This window comes from Nematolebias whitei, chromosome 12, assembly GCF_014905685.2.
Source record: "Nematolebias whitei isolate Nwh7 chromosome 12, NemWhi1, whole genome shotgun sequence".
Lineage (NCBI taxonomy): Eukaryota > Metazoa > Chordata > Actinopteri > Cyprinodontiformes > Rivulidae > Nematolebias > Nematolebias whitei.
The window spans coordinates 41,895,639-41,917,964 of NC_056509.1; the positions used below are offsets into that span (position 1 = coordinate 41,895,639).

At 39.0% G+C, this 22,326-nt stretch overlaps 1 protein-coding gene across 1 annotated transcript in view; it reads right to left on the reverse strand.

Annotated features, from left to right (window-relative positions):
* The window catches only part of ryr3 (ryanodine receptor 3), a gene marked incomplete in the record, with an annotated part of 155,080 nt that overhangs the window by 39,165 nt on the left and 93,589 nt on the right, over positions 1–22,326 (reverse strand). The window contains 22 exon segments of the mRNA XM_037685921.1: positions 89–327; positions 403–463; positions 551–600; positions 730–851; positions 936–1,003; positions 2,874–2,989; positions 5,250–5,376; positions 5,484–5,559; positions 5,634–5,696; positions 6,159–6,302; positions 8,403–8,492; positions 8,606–8,684; positions 8,784–8,944; positions 10,225–10,365; positions 10,621–10,711; positions 12,165–12,385; positions 13,048–13,217; positions 14,490–14,610; positions 14,687–14,789; positions 16,456–16,639; positions 16,865–17,000; positions 17,240–17,343. Coding sequence (XP_037541849.1) covers positions 89–327; positions 403–463; positions 551–600; positions 730–851; positions 936–1,003; positions 2,874–2,989; positions 5,250–5,376; positions 5,484–5,559; positions 5,634–5,696; positions 6,159–6,302; positions 8,403–8,492; positions 8,606–8,684; positions 8,784–8,944; positions 10,225–10,365; positions 10,621–10,711; positions 12,165–12,385; positions 13,048–13,217; positions 14,490–14,610; positions 14,687–14,789; positions 16,456–16,639; positions 16,865–17,000; positions 17,240–17,343 — 2,667 coding nt within the window.

A 22,326-nucleotide genomic window follows, 5' to 3' on the forward strand; every position in this document is an offset into this window, starting at 1 on the left:
ATGAACTTCCCCAGATATATCAATATATATATACTTACATATATATATATATATATATGAATAAATGCTGATAAAGGAATGAGCTCACAAAGCAGGTCCACTCCAAATTCGTGAGTGGTGATGTGTTCAAACAGGGCAGTGAGGATGGGCAGCAGAGCCACGGTCACATAGTTGATGCTCTGAGTGACGCTCTTCATCTGCGCACGTGACTGCATGAACTTCCCCAGCTTCAGCATCTCCACCAGCTTCTCCAGGTCCTCGGCTGCATTCTCAAAGAATGACTTGAAGCCGGCTTTGACCAGCTCTGCTCCAGACTTCATCACTGTTCTGGGGGAAGGATGGGACATTGGTCTTAGGGCAAACTGAGCGATGATACTGCTGATAGTAACAAAGTGTACGTACCTGGTGTCCAGTGAGTGGGAGAGGATGTGCAGACAGCTCACCATATTTGCAGAATCACTTCCTGTAATAAAGGTATCATTTATTGTAGATGTCAGACCCAAACCTAAAAGCATCACAGCCATAGAGGTAAAGGTAAGGCCAGCCTTACCAAAGAGAGAAATCCTGTGTCTAACAAGAGCTGCCATCTTACAGAACAGGCTGAAAAAAAGAAGGAAGTAAGGAAAGAACTGAGGAAAAGTAAAGAGAAAAGGAACAAAGTGGACGAATTAAAGGAAAGGTTTAAGTAAGATGAGAGCATGAGAACAATAAAACAGATTAACCGAGTACCTGGTGACCATCTCCTTCTCCTTGTTGGAGGCGCAGCCACAGCTACTCAGGTTCTTACTAGGTGTGGACAGGAAGTAGAGGCAGTGGTTCTTAAACGTTTGATCAATCAATGGTAGCAACACCTAAAGAGGATGGATGTAAATTATTTTATAAACCTGAGAGAAATAAAAACATCAGCGACTCATTTCCAAGAAAACATTCCCAACCTTGGCAAAGAACTTGATTTCCTGGTCGTGAGGTGATTTATCAGTCTTTCCACTGGTGGCCATGGCCTCTGTGTGGACAAAAATACAGAGATGTGAGCAATGGTGTCAGAAGCCATTTGTAATGGGAGGGCACACTGGTGGGGGTGGGGGTCCTCCCCCAGAAATTTTTGAATAAAGTAGATGCCATTTCCTACATTCTGCTGTATTTTAACAGGTTGTTAAACATCTATGTTTACCTCCATAAGTAAACACTTGATTCAACAACTATTTTTAGAACACAGCACAACAAGAAATAGCCTGACCAACAGCACTCCTTGTGTGAATAGAGCACGCTCCGCTTCTCTCACGCATCCTAACACCCCCACCCCGTTCGACACTTTACACTGCGGTAAAGCCTTCCCGGGATATATAAGCCTTACTTTCGCTCAAATCCAGAGTGCTTGATCACAACAACCTTTACAGCTGGGCTGTATTTGCGCTATTGTGTAAGGACCATCGTTTAAAGTCGAATAACGTAAAAAAAAAGATAATTTCACCTAGAATTTCTTACTTTGATTCCACACATTTAAGGCATATTCCTCACCACGTTTGTGTAAATTTCGCTGTGGGGGTTTAAAGACATTTCACCTTTAATGCACTTTAACACAGCATCAGGTCAGCTGTACTACTTGTGTTTATAGGCTAATTAAATTAAAAACAATAACATTAGCACTAGACTTTTTTTGTGTGTTCAACACCACTCATCTAAAGGATGTTTCTCAATAACTTTGAGAACAATAAGTTGTGGGGTTTTAAAGAAATTTCAACTGCAACGCACGTCCACACTATATGTGTTTATAGGCAAATTAAATGATGAACATTACCACAAGATCTAACAAGGTTGAGTCAGGTCATCTGAAAAGAAATTATCCATTAAACAGAGAAACATCCTTTAAATATGTAGAGATGAACACAAGTAAAAAATGTCTAGTAGTAATGTTGTTGTTTTAAATTTAATTTGCCAATAAACACAAGTAGTGCCAACCTGACGCTGTGCGTTGAAATGCATTAAAGCTGAAATGTCTTTAAAAAATAGCTGAATTTCCACAAACTTGGTGAGAATTATGCTTTAAATGTGTGGAATCAAAGTAAGAAACTCTGGGTGAAACGTTGCTTTTCTTGTACGTTCTTTGCCTTTAAACAGCGGCTATACGTTCATACATACTGTACATACAGGGGCCTAAAAAAATCACAGTAATGACACCAATTGGCGATATGCGACTCATTGTGCTGCTGATTATCCATGCTGCTGATTATGCTGCTGATCTCATGCTGCTATATTCATCTGCTCACCACAGACTCATGTTCAGGCTGCTGTTGTTACACCATATTATTTTACATTATTAGTGTTTAGCGTATATCTTAGAGCTTTAAGCATGCCATTTGGCGTTTGTTAATGTATATCTTAGTGCATATCTTAAATCCTTATATACGGCTTCATTTTACACTTTATACTTTTGCTATTTTTGGGTGTAACCAGGACCCTGTGTACATAATTTCGTTCCACCTCATGTACCACATATGATGCAAATGATAATAAATTCAACTTGAACTTGATACACAACGATACAAAAACAGCCCGGCTGTAAAGGTTGTTGTAATCGAGCACTGGATTTGAGTGAGCGTAAAGTTTCTGAATCCAGGGAAGGTTTTACCGCAGATCGACAACTGCCAGCACTAACGTAGCGCTAAGCTAGCGCCCTGACTAGCCAAGTGACCGATGAGAAACCGAATGAATTTGTTCACGGAGAAACAGAAACAGCGCTGGGTGGACTAATATTTCATGGTAAATGTGAGGGGGCCCAAATGAGTTTTTTTTTTTTTAACATATAATTGTTGCTATGCCTATGGCTGTGAGGATGAGAAGAACTTTTTGGACTTTTAGTGCGGCCAACTCACCGAGATGAGCGATGAACTCCTGAGCCGAGTCGACGCATTTCAGCAGCCTCTTGACGAACTTGTAGGCAAAACGTTTTTCCATGGAAGACGAGTCCTGCTCCATGTCCTTCAAACCCCTGAGGAGAGACGCAAACGAGAGGTGACGACGTCTCAGGAAGCTTCTGTCTTTTGTTTTTATTAAATTGACTCATTATTAATACGATGCCACAAATACAAAAGTAAAACAATAAATAAACACAGTCCCTGACTGGAAAAAGATCAGTACAGAACAAAACAAAAACTTAAAGGACCTGCCTCTTTTCAAGTAAAAAAACAACATTATTTAGACTTTTTAACAAATTACACTCATAAAACTAAATCACCTGCAAACAATTTCAGCTTTACATTATACGGAACTACTTTTCATTAAAAATACTTTTAAATTGTATATATTTTGTGATTAGATTATTATTTAGGTTGTAAACACTTGATGGTGACATTAGATGATCTGTGTGGCGTTTAGAAGTCAGTTTTAATTAAATACATGAAGATTTTGAGTAAAGTGTGCAGATAAAAGTGCTTTGTTTACCCCAGATGCGTACCCGTATTTTAGAATTTCATGTCAATATATCAGAAAACTTAACAAGCTCTTAAAACGGCAACATTTGATGTAGTTTAGTTCAGAATATACATTTTTATGTTTTAATTTATAGTGTATAATGAGAAGCTTTAAAGTATTTATGATTAATGTTTGTTTTTTAAATTTTGGTCATAAAGAGCACACAGCTTCTTAAGTACATTAAAAGTAAGTTTACCATTTACCATTTTATGCGTTACTTGGGGTCTGGCTAGAAAGTTCTGTTAGCAACATATCTCATGAACAGCTCGTTGGATTTGTTTGAATCTCACAGAAATTAATCAGACGTATCTTGAGAAATGATTCCCATTTGGAGCCATGTTGGTTCAAGATGGCTGCCACAGCCACCTCAGAAAACACAAAATTGTCTATAACTCAGTCGTTCTTTGAGATATTGAGCTGAAATGTAGTATGGTCGTAGCTGAGAGTGAGCTGTTACACCTTCCTGATGCAAATCAAGAATCCAAGATGGCTAACTTAGCTAAAAGGAAAATAATACGATAACTCGGCTGTTTTAAAAGATATTGAATTGAAATTTGGCACCTGATAGCGATGTACAACATTCTGAATTCAAATCAAAAATGTAATATGGCCGCCGAAGCCAATTTCAAATGGATATCACTCATTTTTAGAGCTATTTAGCCGAAATGGGGTGCACTGGTAGCTGAGAGCGAACCTTAATAGAAAGTGGTTGCAAATAAAAAAAATTCAAGATGGCCACCTGAGCTAAAAAGGAAAAATACTGTAAAGCAGCAATTTTTTTAAGAGATATTTAGCTGAAATTTGGAGTGGTGGTAGCTGAGCGCAATGCCCAATAAATACTGAATCCAAATAAAAAATCCAAGATGGCCACCAAAGTTACATTTAAATGGCTTTAACTCAGTTATTTGTACAAACAGAGGTGAAATTTGGTTTGGTTATAGCCGACAACGTTCCCCATCACATACTGAATCCAAATCAAAAATCCAAGCTGGCTAATATGGCTTAAACAAAAAAAATGACTATAGTGTTGATTTTTTGCCATACTGAGCTGAAATTTGGTGTGATGGTAGCAGAGAGCGTATACACACAGTACTGTCAAATCAATTTTTAAAATAGCCACAACATGGTAGTTTATTATATAATGCAAACCACTTTTAATAAATGGTTAATAATGTGTTTACAACTTAATAACTAGGATTATAGCTTGAAAAATGTAGCCTTATGGTAAAATGATGCCCTTAGTTCAATATGGTCATACAGGCTTGTCATTTTCTTTGTATACATAATACATACATAAAATAATTTTTAAAGTACTTATCCAAATTCTAATAGAATTTTACTTTATGAACTATCTGAAATGTAGTTTGTGGATTTAAACTTAAAAACTTCCTTTGTTGAGCCTCATCAATTGATCCTAATGTTTAGAATTTGATGGAAAATTAGAAACAAAGTTGAATAAAATCTTCAAATTTGATCACATATAACTTGATAAACTGACTGTATGCTCTCCTATGATCCCCTCATGTAAAATGCATCCCCCGCTGTTTAAATACAAAGATGTTATTTGTCCAGCTCGTCTACACAACATTTATTTTACAAATGTTTCTTTCGTTCAGATCTGCAGTGCGTCGTCAAAAACAAAACGTGTCAAAAGAGTCTGAATCAAAATGTGAGAGCAGTTTCTCTGTTAATCAGAGATTTAAAGTGAAGTTGACAGAAAAAGTGCAGCACAGAAACAAAATGTCGGCGTTTAATTAGTTGGAAAGAGGAGAGCTAACCTTGTGATGGCGTAGCCACTTATCTGCAGGAACTTGAAGAGCTCCTGGGCTTTCTCTTTGTCTCTGTACTTCTCTTTGGCAGTCAGGGTGTCGTAGGGAACGAGCAGCGGGTGAGCCAGTCCTTCTCCTGCTCACACAAATCCCTAACGTCACCTCCAGTGCATTTCCAAAACAATCGGAGGTTGTTACAACTTTAAAAAAAGCTGATTTTAAATGCATTTTAAATGTAAACACCTTTGCTAAACAGCTCGGATTTCTTCTTCTTAGCCCAGATGTTGTGGTAATTTTCTGCAACCACCTCCATCATGCCCTGCAGAAACAGGAAGCGTCAAGCTCAACACCGCATGGTGATTATTCAACTGAGATCGGAGGAGTAAAGCCAACCTGTAACTCTCGAGACAAAGTGATGTTGTCGAGGTCCATTGGAGCCGGGCTGAAGCCGTTAGTCTACAAAAATCAAAGAGGGAGTCCGAATGAGGAGGAGAGGAGCGTCTCTGAACAACTCACTGTTTTTATTTTTTATTGTTGTTATCAAACAATCATTTTAATAAATCGATCTTCAACTAATCAGGAGGAAAACTGCAGATACTGTGAACAATGAATCACAAAGTATGAGCATCAAGTGAAGCTAAACAGACAAAATAAGAGTTTAAACTTTGTATGTACTTTATTGCATCATCAAATGACCCATGTTAAATTTTTTATGTATTCTTAAAAATAACTAGATGATTTTGTTAATGTAATGTGCACTGAGGTACATTTTTGTTGTGATTACATAAAAAAAAAAAAAAACTTAATTTAACTGAATAGTTAAATAGTAAAACATCCAAATTGAATGGAAAGTGATTGAATTGTCTAAAAATACAAAATGTGATGAAACATGTCTGATTGAATAAATCAGGGTTTAACCTGAGTCAGCGAGAGCTTTCGTTGTTTTTCGCTCTCGCGCTGTTGGAACATGGCCTCGCCCTCTTTGGTTCTCTCGATGTTCCAGTTCATGGCCAACATGCTCTTCAAAGACTCCCTCACAGGCCAGCGGTACGTTTCTCTCTCCTGAAAATTAAACACTCACACGTGAGATAAAATTAAAAAAAAAAACTTATCCCCGTTTACCAACCAGCTGTCTCATTTCAACACAGATAAAATTATGTAAAACCAAAAAAACAAACAACATCTAATTACAAGTTTAAGTTAATTTAGTACCAATGTGTTCAACATAATGGTACTTCCTCCAGTTATTTAACAATCAACGATGGTGTACCACAAGGCTCAGTCTTAGGACCCACCCTCTTTACAATCTACAAACGTAATGTAGGTAAAAACATCCCTAATGCATCCATACATTTCTATGCTGATGACACAGTTGTTTATTGTCGAGCTAAAACTGTTGCTAAGGCTTTCCAGCTTTTGAAATCTGCATTCAACAATGTCCAGACAGATTTGTTCCACCTCAAACTTGTCCTAAATGCCAACAAAACCAAAGGGATGCTTTTTTCAAACAGGAAGTTGGTCCCAGCAGTTCTTCCACTGATTTTATCCTCAAATGGTGTCCCTATTGAGTTTGTTGATTCCTATAAATATTTGGGTATCTTGGTCGACTCACATCTCTCTTTTAAGCTCCATGTGGAAAACTTGGTAAAGAAACTGAAAGTTGAACTGGGTTTCTTTTTCAGAAATAGATCCTGTCTAACCCTGAATGTTAGGAAACGCCTTGAATCTGTGACCTTTCGTCCCTCCATTGATTACAGTGACATTATTTACATGAACGCTCCTACAAGAACCCTGCAGATGTTGGATGCTGTCTATCATGGTGCACTAAGATTCATAACTGGCTGTGATTATCGTACCCACCACTGCACCCTGTATTCACTGGTTAACTGGACATCATTAACTTCACGCAGACTCTCTCACTGGTACATTTTCATCTTTAAATCACTTCTTGGTCTGCTGCCTTCATACATCTCCTCCTACATGTCTCTGCGTGAGTGCTGCTACGGAGTGCGCTCTCAGGACATTATTACCTGCAGTGTTCCCTCAGTGCAAACTGAACTAGGCAAAAGGGCCTTCTCCTACTCCGCTCCCGATTCCTGGAATATCTTACAAAAAGATTTGAAGCTCTCGACCTTGACCTCTCTAAGTGGCTTTAAGAATCTGTTGGACTCCTGGCAGGGACCAATGCAGACATGTTCCTGTTTTTATAGTTTTCTACATTTGCCTGTTTTTTAGCTTTTTTTGTTACTTTTTTTAGCCATCTTATTTGTAAAAATAACAACAAAAAAAAACCAATTTGTATGACTTTTTATAACTGTTTATTGTTGCTGTTGCCCATTGTTGTCATCATTCTTTGTTGAAATCAGGTCTCTCTTGTAAATGAGTCCTCGAGGCTCAATGGGATTTACCTGTCTAAATAAAAGTTGAATGGATTTCAATTTACATAAAAAAAACTGAGGAAACCTCAAATTAACTGAATAAAAAAAATGCACTTTGAGCCCGGGTTAGGATAGAATATCACAGTATGGCAGAAAAAGGGTCCAGATGACACAATTTATTCTTTTCTGTCGTTATCTACCTGGATGATTGAGCTTACAACTTTTTTCTGAACCACTTTGGCCTCGATTGTCCTCAGGTTGTTTCTGTGAGTAGCAAGTTGGACATCTGGCCTAAAACATGCGATTCTTGTACAAGATGATTGATTGTTTTGGATGTGTGTTCTGTTTGCACGTGCTGAAAGCCTACTTTTCAGATTCAAACAGAAGTTTGGCTTAAAACACAGCAGTGAAGGTTCCCTATGGGACAGATCTGGTTGGCAGGCCATAGACTGAGGAAGTCCTCTGGATGAGGGACGAAATGTTTCTCGCATAAAGAAACGGGTCCAGATGGCATGACTGAACTTTTTTTGTTTTTCTACACCCGATTGTTTTGGGAATCCCTTTTTTCCGTGAAAGTCCGTCAGAAAACTGAAGCTGTTGTTAAAGCAGGAAATAGCAACAAACTCATTTTTTAAATCAAAACGTTCAGCTCGTTTTCTCTTTTACTACTTATTTCATTTTCCTTCTATAAAACAAAACATCTGACAGAGAATCCTTCGTTTAGTTTAAGCCGGAGTTAGTCCTTCCCTCCCGTCAGCAGCTGGTTGTGTCACCGTGCTCATACCTTCTCGCTCAAAGATTTGTACGGCTTCAGCAGTGGATGAGTTTTGCCCTGTTCATCCACACCGTCTCCGTGTTTCCAACCAGCTGACATCTGCACAAACAGTCCATCAGATTTATATTCTGCTCAATGCTTCCAAGCGTTTCAACATCCAGGAAATCGAAATTCAGCAAGGATAAAATAGTTGCTTGAGAATGTGGACTAACCTTCTCTGAGGCCCACTTGTCGTGGGAATGCTCGGCATACTTGTTAGCAACGTACTCGAGTTTTTCAGGAAGGGAAATACTGGAAAAATAGATGGTGTTCAACAGAACAATTGAAAATGAAAGATTTTAAATAAATCAGTGCACAAAATAAACATCACAAACACAGGTATGGACTCACTTGGCAGTGTTGATGGGTTTGGGTTCAAAGTTGCCCTGCGCGTCCACTGATTCCTGTTTCTCCAGGGCCCCTGAGCTGGTGTCTATGAAGTCCGGAGGCAGAGCTCCAGCGATGGCACACAGGCAGGACTTGGCCATTTTGAAAAGTTCAGAATCATACTTCTGCCGGATCAAAAGATAGAAAGCAGGTTTACAAACAAGTTTTTTACCTTTTTCTTTGGATTTTAAGAAGAAATATCTATCTTCAGTGAACAAGTAAGACATAAAATAGAGCTGGGAAAGTTCACGCCAACAAAAACCACCTGACAGAGACTGATGATTCATAACAAGAACCTCTCACTCAGGAGAGCAGCAAGAGAAGAAAACGTCAGATTACTGAGAAACAAAACACAAACACTAAAAAGGTTTGACGAGAGGAGCTTCTTACGGAGCGCTGCTCTGACTCCTGACGTTCTCAGAATGACAGAAAACGCAACAAAAAAACAAACGTACAGAAGACAGACAGCTGCTGCAACTTCTGGATTTATTCACACCGTTGTTGTTCGTCTGAAACGCCACACATGAAGTAAGAGATCAAGTTACGACTGACCCGTTGCTCAAAGGATTAGTTCTCCAAAATCATCCTGTCCAACACAAAACCCTCATGCACACGTTTTGTTCCTGAACTTTTATCGTGTGATTGCCGACATCATTCACACACACACACAAAACTAGCCTTTTGCTTATTTTAGCTTTTAGTAATCTATTTTTTTAGCCAGCATTTTGCTACAATTAACATGTTTTACTATTTAGGCTTCTAGTGTTTTGCTTCTTTCAGCTTTTAGCTAGTGTTTTGCTGCTTTTAGCTAGTGCTTTGCTTCTTTGAGCTTTTAGCTAATGGTTTGTTGCTTTTGGCTAATGCTTTGCTGCTTTTAGCTAAAGCTTTGCTGCTTTTAGCTTTTAGCTAATGCTTTGCTGCTTTTAGCTAATTTAGCTTCTTTTAGCTAACATTTAGCTTCTTTTAGCTTATAGCTTTTAGCTAACATTTAGCTTAGTTTAGTTTTCAGCTAATGCTTTGCTGCTTTTAGCTAATTTAGCTTCTTTTAGCTTTTAGCTAACATTTAGCTTATTTTAGCTTTTAGCTAACATTAGCTTCTTTTAGCTTTTAGCTAACATTTAGCTTAGTTTAGCTTTTAGCTAATGTTTTACTGCTTTTAGCTTTTAGCTAGTGTTCTGCTTCTTTTAGCTTTAACAACTCAAAACGTTTTAAGCAAACTTCAGACAAATAATTCGGCACTCACCATTCACACTGCCTTGTATTTATCATTACATATTTGTCTAGTTTGAATTTGTTTTTTTTTACATTTTAGCTGTTTTTCTTTGAAACTACAATCGTTAATTTATGTTTTTGTTTGTTTGTTTGTAATCATGACGTAGTCAGGTAAGCTCAGTTCTGTTGGTACCTTCTGAGAAAGGGAGTCGAAGATTCCCCAGAAGAGTTTCTTAGTGAGAAGAAGTTCCTCCTCCGAGGCCATCCCGAACCCGGCCATCCCTGAAGGAAGGCAGTAGTACTTCCAGTTCTGCTCGTAATGGTTGGTCAGCAGCTGGAGATCACCGGTGAAAGAGAACAAAATCCCACTCATTAACCTAAGTTTTGTCTGAAACCACCTGCTACATTTTGTAAAGAGCATTAAAACACAAACAACAGAAATAGGAGCAGGGGTGCTCAATGCAAAGAGAAGAAGGAACTCAAACGAAGCGTGAAACGTTCGATGTCCGTTATTCTTTGTTATAACTATCCCAAAACATTTTCAGCTCATTAAACAGTTGGTTAAGAAGAAAATGGATTGGTGTCTCACCCGCAGAGGCATCTTGCAGTATTCAGCGAGCATCGGGACATCGAACACCAGCCGTCTGAGCAGCTGCTGCATCATAGAGGGCCGCAGGTGCCTGGGGGGGGGGGGGGTGTGTGCACAAATTACTGCTAAATACTGACGTCTGAAGACAGACAGCATATCACATAAAACAATGATGAACTCATGTGTAACTAGAGAAATTGCATGTACTGTGAAAACAAAGAGAATGCTTATTGCAGAAGAACTTGCTGAAAAAAAGCTGAAATTAGTTCAAAAATACATGCTGAAATGTAGCTGAAATGGAAGGACAAGGCTAAGTTAGCACAGGAGAGCAGAAAGAGCATGTGCTTTATTAGGTTAAAATAGGCTGAAATTACCACAGAAATTAGGAAATCAGCTAAAAAGAGCTGAAATTAGCAAAAATAGCTGAAAAGTAGCTAAAAAAGCAGAAAGAGGAAGGAAATGAAACAAATTAAAATTAGCTAAAAAATGCAGAATTAGCAAAAAAGCTAAAATTAGCAACAAAAAAAAACCAGGTAAATAGTAGCTGAAATAGCAGAAAAGACAAACAAGCAGAAAAAAGCTGAAAGGAGTATAACAAGCTGAAATTGCCATAAAGAAGTTAAGTGGTAGCAAAACAATTACCATGGAAAACTTGAATTTATCTGAAAACAGCTGAAATTAGCTAAAGAAATGCTAAAATTGGAGATGAAAAGGTCGAACAAGCTTAAATTAGCAGAAGAACGCAGAAAGAACACATTTGCTGAAAGAAGCAGAAATGAGTACAAAAAAGTGGAAATTATCTGAAAAAAGCTGAAATTAGCAAAAAAAAAAAATCTAAAAGAAGCTTAAATTACCAGAATGAAGTGGAGAGAGCACATTATTGCCGAATTAGGCTGAAAAAAATTGAAATGAGTGCAAAAAATGTGGAATTAGCAGACAAGGCTGAAATTAGCAGCATAAAAATGTAGTTCGCAAAAAAAAAAAAATCTGAAAGGAGCACAAACAGCTGAAAAAACAGCTGAAATTAGCTGAAAGTAGCTGGAGAAAAAAAAGTTAAATTTGCACAAGGAAGCTGAAAGAAGCTGAAGCAGTACAAAATGAGAAAGGAGCAGTAAAAGGTTGTAAACAGATCTAAAGATTTGAAGGATGTAAAATGAGCTCAATTCATTTTCTATGAAGAAAAAAAGTGGCAGAAAAGGCTAAATATTTTAAAAAGCTAAAGTTGCACCAATACGAAAAGTCACAGCAGGATTGTCCTGAAAGAGCTGAACGTTTTGATTTATGATTTGTTGAAATAGCTTGAAAACTGCAGGACGAGAATTGCGCCATAAAACATACAGAAGAAAAATGGATCACAACAGAGTGAATGCTTCGTAAACATTCACACAATTATGTACATATTTATTACAGCGCTGAAGATGATCTGGGAGCAGTCGGTAATAGAAATCCACTAATGTACCTTCCTTCCAGCTCTTCTGGGGGGCATGTCTACATCTCTAATGTTTTCATCCCACAGAGTGTGAGCAGAGCCTGCGAGGCCTCACCTGCAGATAGCGAGCAGACACTCCTCGATGGCGTCCCGTTGGGCTTTGGTGAGCGAGCGACCTTTGGACAGCCGGTAGATGGTCTCCAGCGTGGAGTCGACCAGCTGAGCGTAGTGCTCCGTGTTGGCGAACAGAGCGGCGCAGCGGGTCAGCAGAGGCAGCAGAGCTGAGCCGATGTAGCGGTTCATGGCCAATGCCGTCTCCGTGGTGCTCAGCACTTCCTGTGGGCCGGAGAATCAAACACACTGAGCAGGAACAGGAGGTGCGGTGCAGTTTGCATGTGTGAGGAAAAATGAGGAGTGATTTTTGGAGAAAAAGTGAAACGCTTTTTCTTATGGTTCCAGCTTTGCTTGTAAAATATTGAGGAGCAAAACACGAACATTTAGGCTGTTACACCCCTTCTAATGTATTTTTTTTTCTTTAGACATACAAAAAGGCCTCAGCACTGAAGTTCTACTTGAATTTGCAACTATTACTTCTAAAACAACATCTTAATTCAATTCCAGAGGACCAGACTAAACTTTTTTAGATTTTTTCTACCTGGATTATTGAGCATGCATCAGGATATCAATTCAGTTCAGTTTATTTATATAGCACCAAGTCACAACAGAAGTCATCTCAGCGCACTGAACAGAAATATTAATATATCGGTATATAAATTGCTGCTTTAAGTTTAACTTCATCTCATAAGCACATTAAAGGTAAAGAGTACTGGTCCAAGCACTGAACCCTGAGGAACTCCATGACTAACTTCTGTGTACGAGGATTCAACATAAGGTACAAAAAAAAAAAAGTCTTATATTTATGAAGAAAAATATAACTAAATGATCTTGTTTGCAAAAAGTAAAAAGACTAGGAGCAGAAAGTGTTCCTCAGAACTCACCGTGTCCAAAGACGCTGAGGCTTTGAGGTCAGGCAGGAAGCCGACCTCCAACATCTGAAGCAGGAAGCTCTGGTCCTCGATGCCGTAAACTCTGTCCAGAAAGAGCACCATGGGGGCCTTGTGGTCCGGACAGAAACAAGCCGACATGTCCGGTTCCGTCACCGAGCCATCTGTAGGTTCAGCACATTTTAAACGTCACAAAATAAGGAACTCAAGTTTTCAGACAATTACAGTGATCGCTTAGAGTTTACAGAAAATTTGGAAGGTAACTGTAACAAGAGGAAGATGGACAGAAACAATAAAAACATATTGAAAACAGATGTGAAAATGAAGGTCTGATAAAAACACACAAAGCACTTATGAAAGAGTAATTTCAAAACAATGAGTGGTAAACTCAAGCAAGTCTAATAAAAACACAGTTTTTCCATAAAACAAAGTTTTCTTATTACAAATCATCAAAGAGAAAACTAAATCATGTTTTTTAATGTTGAGAATAAAAATTTAAGAAAAATGTTACTAAATAATAACTGAAAAGGGTTTTTTGGGGGGGAATAAAAAGTAAAAGAACGCTGAAGAATGGTAGTTTTTTCTTAAAGGGAGAAACATGAAAAATGTAATTTTCTCTAAAACTTCAGTGTGACTGAAGCTGAAATTTCATCCAAATAAATAAAAGAGTAAAAACAAAACAGAACACAAACTGAAATAAAAACATAGGCCATCCAATAATTAAAAGTAACAAAAGAGCAGATAGAAGCTAAAGTAAGAAAAACGGCTACAAATTAAGTGCAGCATAACAGTAACTAGAAGCAAAGAGCTAGCTACAAGTAGCCAAACAATAGCTTAAGACAACAAAATGCTACATAAAAGCTGAAGCAAAATTTTGAGTAAACTTAGCAGAGTGCTAGCTACAAGCAAAAAGTGGTGTAAGGCTAGCTAAACGTTAAAAATAGACATTTATTTACAAACGTGTTTGATTCTGAAGAAGCAATAATTTTTTTAAAATAATTTTCATGTGTGGGGTGGCACGGTGAGGCGGTTAGAGCTGCCGCCTCTCAGCGAGAAGGTCGCTGGATCAAATCTTGGCCTGGGGGCCTTTCTGAGTGGAGTTTGCATGTTCTCTCCGTGCATGCGTGGGTTTTCTCCGGGTACTCCGGTTTCCTCCCACAGACCAAAAACATGCATGTTAGGCTGACTGGTGACTAACTTGTCTCTAGGTGTGAGTGAGAGAGTGAATGGTTGTTAGTCTCGTTTGTCTCCATGTGTCCCCGTGATGGACTGGAGACCTGTCCAGGGTGTCCCCCGCCTCTCACACAATGATAGCTGGACATGGGCACCCGTCTCCCCTCCACCTCTCTGAATATTCATCATCCCATTCGGGTTCATTCATTCCTCTTAATCTGACTTTTCACCCGTTCATCAATTCCTGCAGCAGACGTGCGCACCTTTATTAATCACGGGCATGTTGAGGGGGATGCTGATGATGCCCACCAGGTCTGACGTGGGAACCAGAGAGCGCAGGATGGCTCTGATACGCAGCGCCTCACCTTTACCTGCGTTGATAAGCTGTGGAGAACGTAAAAGGAGAAGATCAGCTTGTATGAAGGAGAAATGTCTTTGTGTTCGTCAGGAAGAGGCTCACATGCATCTCTGGAGCGCAGCGCCCCAGCAGGTCGATGAGGGCCGAGTAGAAGGACATGATGGCGTTTCCCATGTGAATAACTTCTCCCTCCTCCTCTCCAAGCCTGAAACAGGCAGACACCAGCAAGCAACAAATAACCTTTAATTTTTTTTTTTTAAAGAATCCAATATGAGCAGGGGGGAGCAGACTGAGCATCTAACAATGTTTCGACACATTACAAGCTCCTTCCTGTCCACCAAATAAAACGCATCGATTCAAACCAGCTTCCAACGCCTCTCTCCACTTCAGGCCATTCTTGTTTTTCATCATTAAGGTGCAGCAGACGTGTTGTGTGGACGTAAACAAACATCTTTTTAAAAAGCAGCCGAACTCCCAACCATTCAGCCGTGTATACAGATGGTAGTGATGTCCAGTGGGCTTCATCAGAGTCTGATTATTTCATTTTCATCAACCTGTGATTAAAACTAAATTCAAGGTGAATGTGTTTTAAGATTTGAGTGGTAAGGATGGTTTTGCAAAGTGCTGATAATCAACAGTTTCATTATCCTCTCATTTATTTAGCGCTTTGTCTGGATGTTGGGTCTTTTTATGACGCAGCTTTCAATAACAGCTAAATAATTTAACAACGAGTATTTAGGATGCAATTTGAAAACACTTAGCCTGCATTTAAAACTCAAAGCAATAATCTTTGTAATTCTTTCAAAACTTTAGCAGCAATAAAGGTAAATGTGTAAATGTTGATGAAGGACTCACAGTTTTAATGGAAATTTTCACATTTTAATTATTTATTTTGCTCAATCTAATTTGCATACTTTGTGTTATTTTAGCAGCTTGTGTGCTAAAATCTTGAGCTCATTCAGAAGATGGGTGTTATCTCTCTCTCTCTCTCTCATATATATATATATATATATATATATATATATACATACTTTTTGAAATATTTCTCTTTATTCGCAAATATTTTCCTTTAGCAATACGCTGAGATCTTCTCAATTCCTTCAAAAACATTGTTCGCCTTAAAATCTGCTTTAAAATACTTGATTTATTTTTGGTTAATGCTACCTTTAGCCTCTAGTCAACATTCAGTTTCTTTTAGCTTGCAGCTAGCCTTTTGTAAATATTATTAGCTTTTAGATAGTTTTTTGCTACTTTTAACTTTTAGCTGATGATTTAATTAACATATTGCTACTTTAAGAATAACTTTTGCAAATTTTTGCTTTTAGCTTCTTTTAGCTAGGCTTGATACTTTAACTAGTTAAGCAAGCATTTTGCTACATAAAGCAGGTTTAGGGTTAGGTTTTGTTACTTTTTACTTTAAGATAGCTTTTTGCCATTTTTTAGCTTTAGCTACCATTTTGCTACTTTTTACATTAAGCTTGCCTTTTGCCACATTTACATTTTAGCGAGTCTTTTGCTATTTTTAGCCTATAACTAATATTTTGCAGATGTTCGGTAGCATCATGCTGTTTTTAGCTCTTAGATTTGTTCCGTCTTTTCCAGCTTTAACAATTGATTCTGCCTTTTCAGCAAATTTCATCAGTTTTTCAGCTTCATTTCTCTTTTCAGCCTTTAAATAAAAAGACATCAGTTGTTTCAATGAACACATCTGACTAAACTTGTTTAGTAAATTCCTAAATACAAACAACTTCTCAAATTGACCACAAAAAAAACTGAAAACCTTTGGATTGGACCATCATTGCTTCTCAGAAATCATTAGAATCCCTGACACTACAGGGAACTGGCTGTAGGAGTCCGGATCAGGTTCCTACCCTGGAGCGGCTCCAGTGGGGGCCTTCGGCAGGTCCAGAGCTGGATCCTCAGAGATCTTGATTGCCTCCTTCATGGCGGCCAGCAGACCCTGTCCTCCCTCTCCCCTCAGGGCGGGACCAAAACACTCGGGGCGTCGGATCAGCAGCTTCACCACCACGTTGGCGTTTTCCTCCACACTCTCACCTGCAGCACATTAACAAGTTATACGATGTGGAAGAGGAATGGACAGAGTCAGCTCCAGCTCAGTTATCTAGGAGGGGTGTTTTCTCATAAAAGTGCTCAAGTTTTATTTAAGTTTTACTCAAGTTTTATTTCCCTTCTATATATAAATATTAGCACTGTGGTTCCTCAACATCTGACACTATTTTAAAATGTAGAAACAGTCCGTAAGCAAGCTGGCAGACGAACCATTGCAGAAGACGACAAATCTCAGGAAGGACAGGTAGCGCTCTCCTTCTATGGGGTTCCAGCCCAGGTCAGGGTAACCCTTGGCAACAAGCATGGCACAGCTCTGCAGACCGCATCCTGCCAGGTATGTCACCACCTACACACAAACAGTTCTGTCTTTTACTGAACTTCCTAGGATCAGAGCAACATCAGAACATCCATTAAAAGAGTTTACAGGTATTATCAGACTCTTTTTAAATGTGACCAGAGCAGGTTTTAAGTTTTAATCTGTTTTACATTCACCACAATGTGGCACTGAGGAGCCTTACTAACACACTGTGTCACGTGCTGGTGTGCACATTTCTTTTCCTAAGTTGGCATGCAGGAGTAGCAAACCTTCTCCAGATCAGGTTCCTCCAGAGCCAGGGCCAGGCCGTTGTTGTCCATCACCGAAGATGCTGCAACATCCAGAGGAGTGGAGCCCCGCATCGCCTCAGACGCTAAACAAATAAACAAACAAACAAATAGAAGAAAACATGAGTCAGCAGCAAAGCAAACTTCTCACCGAGGCGGCCTGAACGCATCACATCAACATGTGTTGATTGTCTCGATTTCGTTTGCGACACAGGAAGTGGTTGGAAGGTTGTCAAGTGTCCATCCCAAAATAAAACATCCTCCAACTGGACAAACTGGATTTTCTGTTAAAATGCAGCGTGAGTGCCGAGAGCTGAAAGTTTTCATCCCTCCCTCCCTCCCTCCCTCACCATCTATCAATATCTATATCTATACCTATGTCTATCTATCTACAGTATCCATCTATATAGCTATCTATATATCTATTTCTATCAAATTATCTATATCTACAGTATATCTATACCAGAGAGTCAGAGATTTATATGTCCTTCGCATCTCATGTGGTACATGTGATGGAACGAGACTATGTACACAGGGTCCCAGTTAAATCCAACAATAAAATAAGAAAAACAGTGATAAGGTCTAAGATAGGAACTAATAAAAACATCAACTAAATATACACTTAGCACTAATAGCATAAACACATTACGTAGAACAGCAGCACGAACATGAGTCTGTGCGAGCAGATGAGCACGCATGAACACAGCAACATGAAACAGATCAGCAGCAACATGGAACAGATCAGCAGCAACATGGAACAGATCAGCAGCAACATATATCAATCTATATCTATCTTATACATTATATGTAAGAATTTTAACAGTTTATTTTAATTTTAGATCAACCTTTTACAAAAATATTGTCCAAATATACAAGTAGATTTTAATTCTGAACTAATAATCTACGCAAAAATAAAAAGGTGTCTCTGGACCTGTATTATTCCAATCATCAAACATTTTGAGCAAGATTCGAATCAGATGCCTAGATATTAAGGATTTTAGTATTTCTTTAGGGGAAAAACTCAAAAATAGTAGTAAAAATATACTCTATGATCTCAAATGTTTTAAAGTATGAGCTGATTTCTTTAAAAGTTTCAACATATAACTTTATAAAGCCACTGGGTGTCACACTGGAGCTTGAAGAAAAACTCCATGGCGGCTCATTTATGTCTTGAAACAAAGCAGAGCAACTTTTCCTCTACTTTTTATGGGAGGCTTGTTCTCTAAAACTTGTTCAGCAGAGCAAAGAGGAAGGTTAATCACTTCGGCGTGTACGGCAGGGATACACGTGCACCGACGTGAGCAAAAACACAGAGAGGGAAGAGATATGCTCTCTCCTGTAAGAACATCTGTGCACAAATGCATCAAGATAAAAAAATCAACATCTGTTTGCTGCTTTAAAACGTTGATTCTTTAAGACTCAGAAGAAGAACAGCTTCAGGGCATTTTAATACAAAGTTCTGTTTATCTGATGGGTATAAAAACTCCCATTTTATCTAAAATACATCATGTGTAAAATATAAATTTCAGGTACTTTACATACTCATTACTTACATCTAAAACCACAAGTGTGTCTATGAGTTAGATGCACACTACAGATAAATAAATGTATTCATGTTTTGTTGACAGCACATTTGACACCAATAAGTCAATTAAGATGGATAAAGATCTGCCGCTGGTGACAAAATAGGTCCCAAAATGATATTTGTCAATTTTGAGTAAATGCTATTTTCAAATTCTCCATTTGAAAAGCTTATAAACGCCATATAGTTTAATGAAATTTGACGGTTTATCATCTGGCCTGGCAACAACTAGTTTTGTTGAAGAGTGTGCCAGTTTGAATACTTTCATTTTTACTGCTCTGATGCCATCAAAAATTCCAGCACTGTGTTTAAAAAGATGAAACCCCCCCACCCCCACGCCTCACAATGATGCTAAACATTATACAAAGGGACTTCCCACCACTACAGCAGCTGGCAGTGAAAGTTTTAAATTAAATAAAGGGCTAGAATTAAAATGTTTGCAAGTACGAGAGGGATATGATTGCTTTTGGCTCTCTTCTAGCCAGGAGACTTATTTTATGCAGATAGAAGGATCCCCCGGCATATGAACAGTGGATAAGACAAGTTCTATTAATTTGGAAAAGATCAGATATAGACCCTCACTTGTCTCGGGGGTTATGTTCCGAAAATCCGCAAAGTAGGGACGTTATATTTATTTGCAGAGTCGCGTAAGCCAACACAACCCTACAATATCCAGAGCCTTAAGGAACTCCGGGTGAATCTCATCCACCCCTGGGGCCCTGCCACCGAGGAGCTTTTTAACCACCTCGGTGACCTCAGCACCAGAGATTGGAGGGCCCGACCCAGAGTCCCCAGGCTCCGCTTCCTCAGTGGAAGACATGCCGGTGGGATTGAAGAGGTCTTCAAAGTATTCTACCCACCGACCCACGACATCCCGAGTTGAGGTCAGTAGCACACCACCCTTACTATAAACAGTGTTGGTAGTGTACCGCTTTCCCCCCCCGAGACGCCGGATAGTGGACCAGAATTGCCTCGAGCCATGTGGAAGTCATTCTCCATGGCCTCTCCGAACTCCTCCCATGCCCGAGATTTTGCCTCAGCGACCACCCGAGCCGCATGTCGCTTGGACTGCCAGTACCCATCAGCTGCTTCCAGGGTCCCACAGGCCAAAAAGACCCGATAGGACTCTTCCTTCAGCCTGACAGCATCCCTCACCGCCGGTGTCCACCATCGGGTTCGAGGGTTGTCGCCACGACAGGCACGACAACCTTGCGGCTGCACCTCCGGTAAGCTGTCTCGACAATAGAGGCACGGAACATGGCCCACTCGGACTCAATGTCCCCCACCTCCCCGGGAACATGTTTGAAGTTCTCTCCCGGAGGTGGGAGTTAAAGCTCCGTCTCACAGGAGACTCTGCCAGACGTTTCCAGCAAACTCTCAATACGTTTGGGCCTGCCAGGTCTGACCGGTATCCTCCCCCACCATCGGAGCCAACTCACCACCAAGTAGTGATCAGTGGACAGTTTGAGAGAGACATGCTCTGTTAGGAAAATATGGAAGAATAAGATCTCAAATATAAGATGGAGCTAGGATGTTGAGAGCTCTGTAGGTTACAAGTAAGATTTTGAATTAAATTCTGGACTTGGCAGGGAGCCAATGGAGAGAAGCTAAAACTGGAGAGAGATGATCTCTCCTACTAACTCCAGTTAAGACTGGCAGCAGCATTTTGGATCAACTGAAGACTTTTTAAAGAAGTATTTGGACACCCAGATAAACCATTGCAATAGTCCAGTCTAGACGCGACAAATGCATGAACTAGTTTTTCTGCATCATTTTTAGATAAGATGTTTTTTTTTTAATTTTAGCTATATTACACAGGTGGAAGAAGGCAGTTCTAGTAACACTTTTAATGTGGGAGTTGAAAGGCATATCCTGATGAAAAATAACACCAAAATGTTTAACAGAGCTGGAGGCCAGATTAATGCCATCCAAGGAGGGCAAAAGACTGAAAATTTTATTCCTAAGATGCTCAGGCAGGTCGAGAAACCAAAACTCCAGTCTTGTCTGCGTTCAAAAGAGGAAAATTTAGGGTCATCCAGGTTTTTATAGCTTTGTTTTTAGGGAACCTAAAATAGTTTAAAATGTTCAATGAACATTCAACTATAGGTAGAATATATAGTTTTTTTTAAACTAACAAAAATAATAAAGAAAAACATGACTATTGACATGCATTATACAACTAATGTAAAATCTCAAACGTTGTAGAATTTACCCTCAAATATCTGTTTTAGGCTCACAAGTCTTTCCGTTCTTCATGAGACTAGGTATTGTGCGCTACTGTCAAATCACATTTTTATTAATAGTAAATTTACTACAAAAAATGCTTTTTGTTTATGTTTAAAATATCTGGAATCAGATGCTTCTGAAGTGGAACTTGGTTACCTTGGAAGACAAGTGCATCAGTCAAATTTTAGTTACTCATTTCAAAACATTGCTGAACTGGCATGAGCGCAACACGGTAAGAAAGATAATTTTCCTTATGCCATCTATGATCTTTCCTAAGATGCTATTTAAATCTAAAAACTAAAATGAGAAGTCAAACTTACGTATGTATATTTTTGACATTCTAATGTCTAACTGTTCAAAAAGCTTTTCAGAGCTCAAATGAAATTTTACTATGCATTACAATATACAGTATTTCCATGTGTTCCTGTTCTCTGCGGGTTTCACTGTAGATGTTGTTTGGGGTTTTGAGGTGACTTCTCGTACTGTTTTCTTTTGTCAGATCTGATTTAAAAATGGACTTTCTGGTTGTAGACCTGTACGACACCACCACCATGATTGTAGCAGAGGTAAGTCCCTGTAAATTAAAGCAATCCATACCGTCTTTATATTTAAACTGGCTGCTATAAACAAAAAGCACTCAAAACACAAATATTTATTACATATATATACTACTTTTTAATGTCATGCTATAAAGTTGAACTACATTGTTTACATTCAAATGTAAGCTTGTTTACAACAACAAAAAAAGATTTTCTGTTTGTGTCTGCTGCTGCTAAGGTTTAACAGTGCAACCAGTGACCTACTGGTGTTTATAAAAGCTGCTGCAGTAGTTCTTCCGAACAGTTCTTAGAAAGTGATGTCCACATCTCAATGTTTTCCTCAAGTGTCAGTCAGTTGATAAATGTGTAGCTTATATATATATATATATATTCTCAAAATGTCAAATTTTCTTGAACTAGTGTTTATGGTCACCTCTGTTTCTTGTACCATCAAACCAGAACTACACAATCACAGAAGAACCTGAAGACAAGGATAAAGATGGTTTTAGTGAGGAGCAACGAGCCCAGTTGATCCAAACTCCAGACAGACGACCCTGCAGTGACCAGGATGAGGAGGGCTTCAAGGAATTTAGGGATTTAACACAGCATAAACTTAATGATCCTGGTAAAAAAAAATTCATCTGTGACCATTGTGACAAAACATTTAGTCAATCGGGACATCTGAAAATTCATCTGCGTGTCCACACTGGGGAGAAACCTTA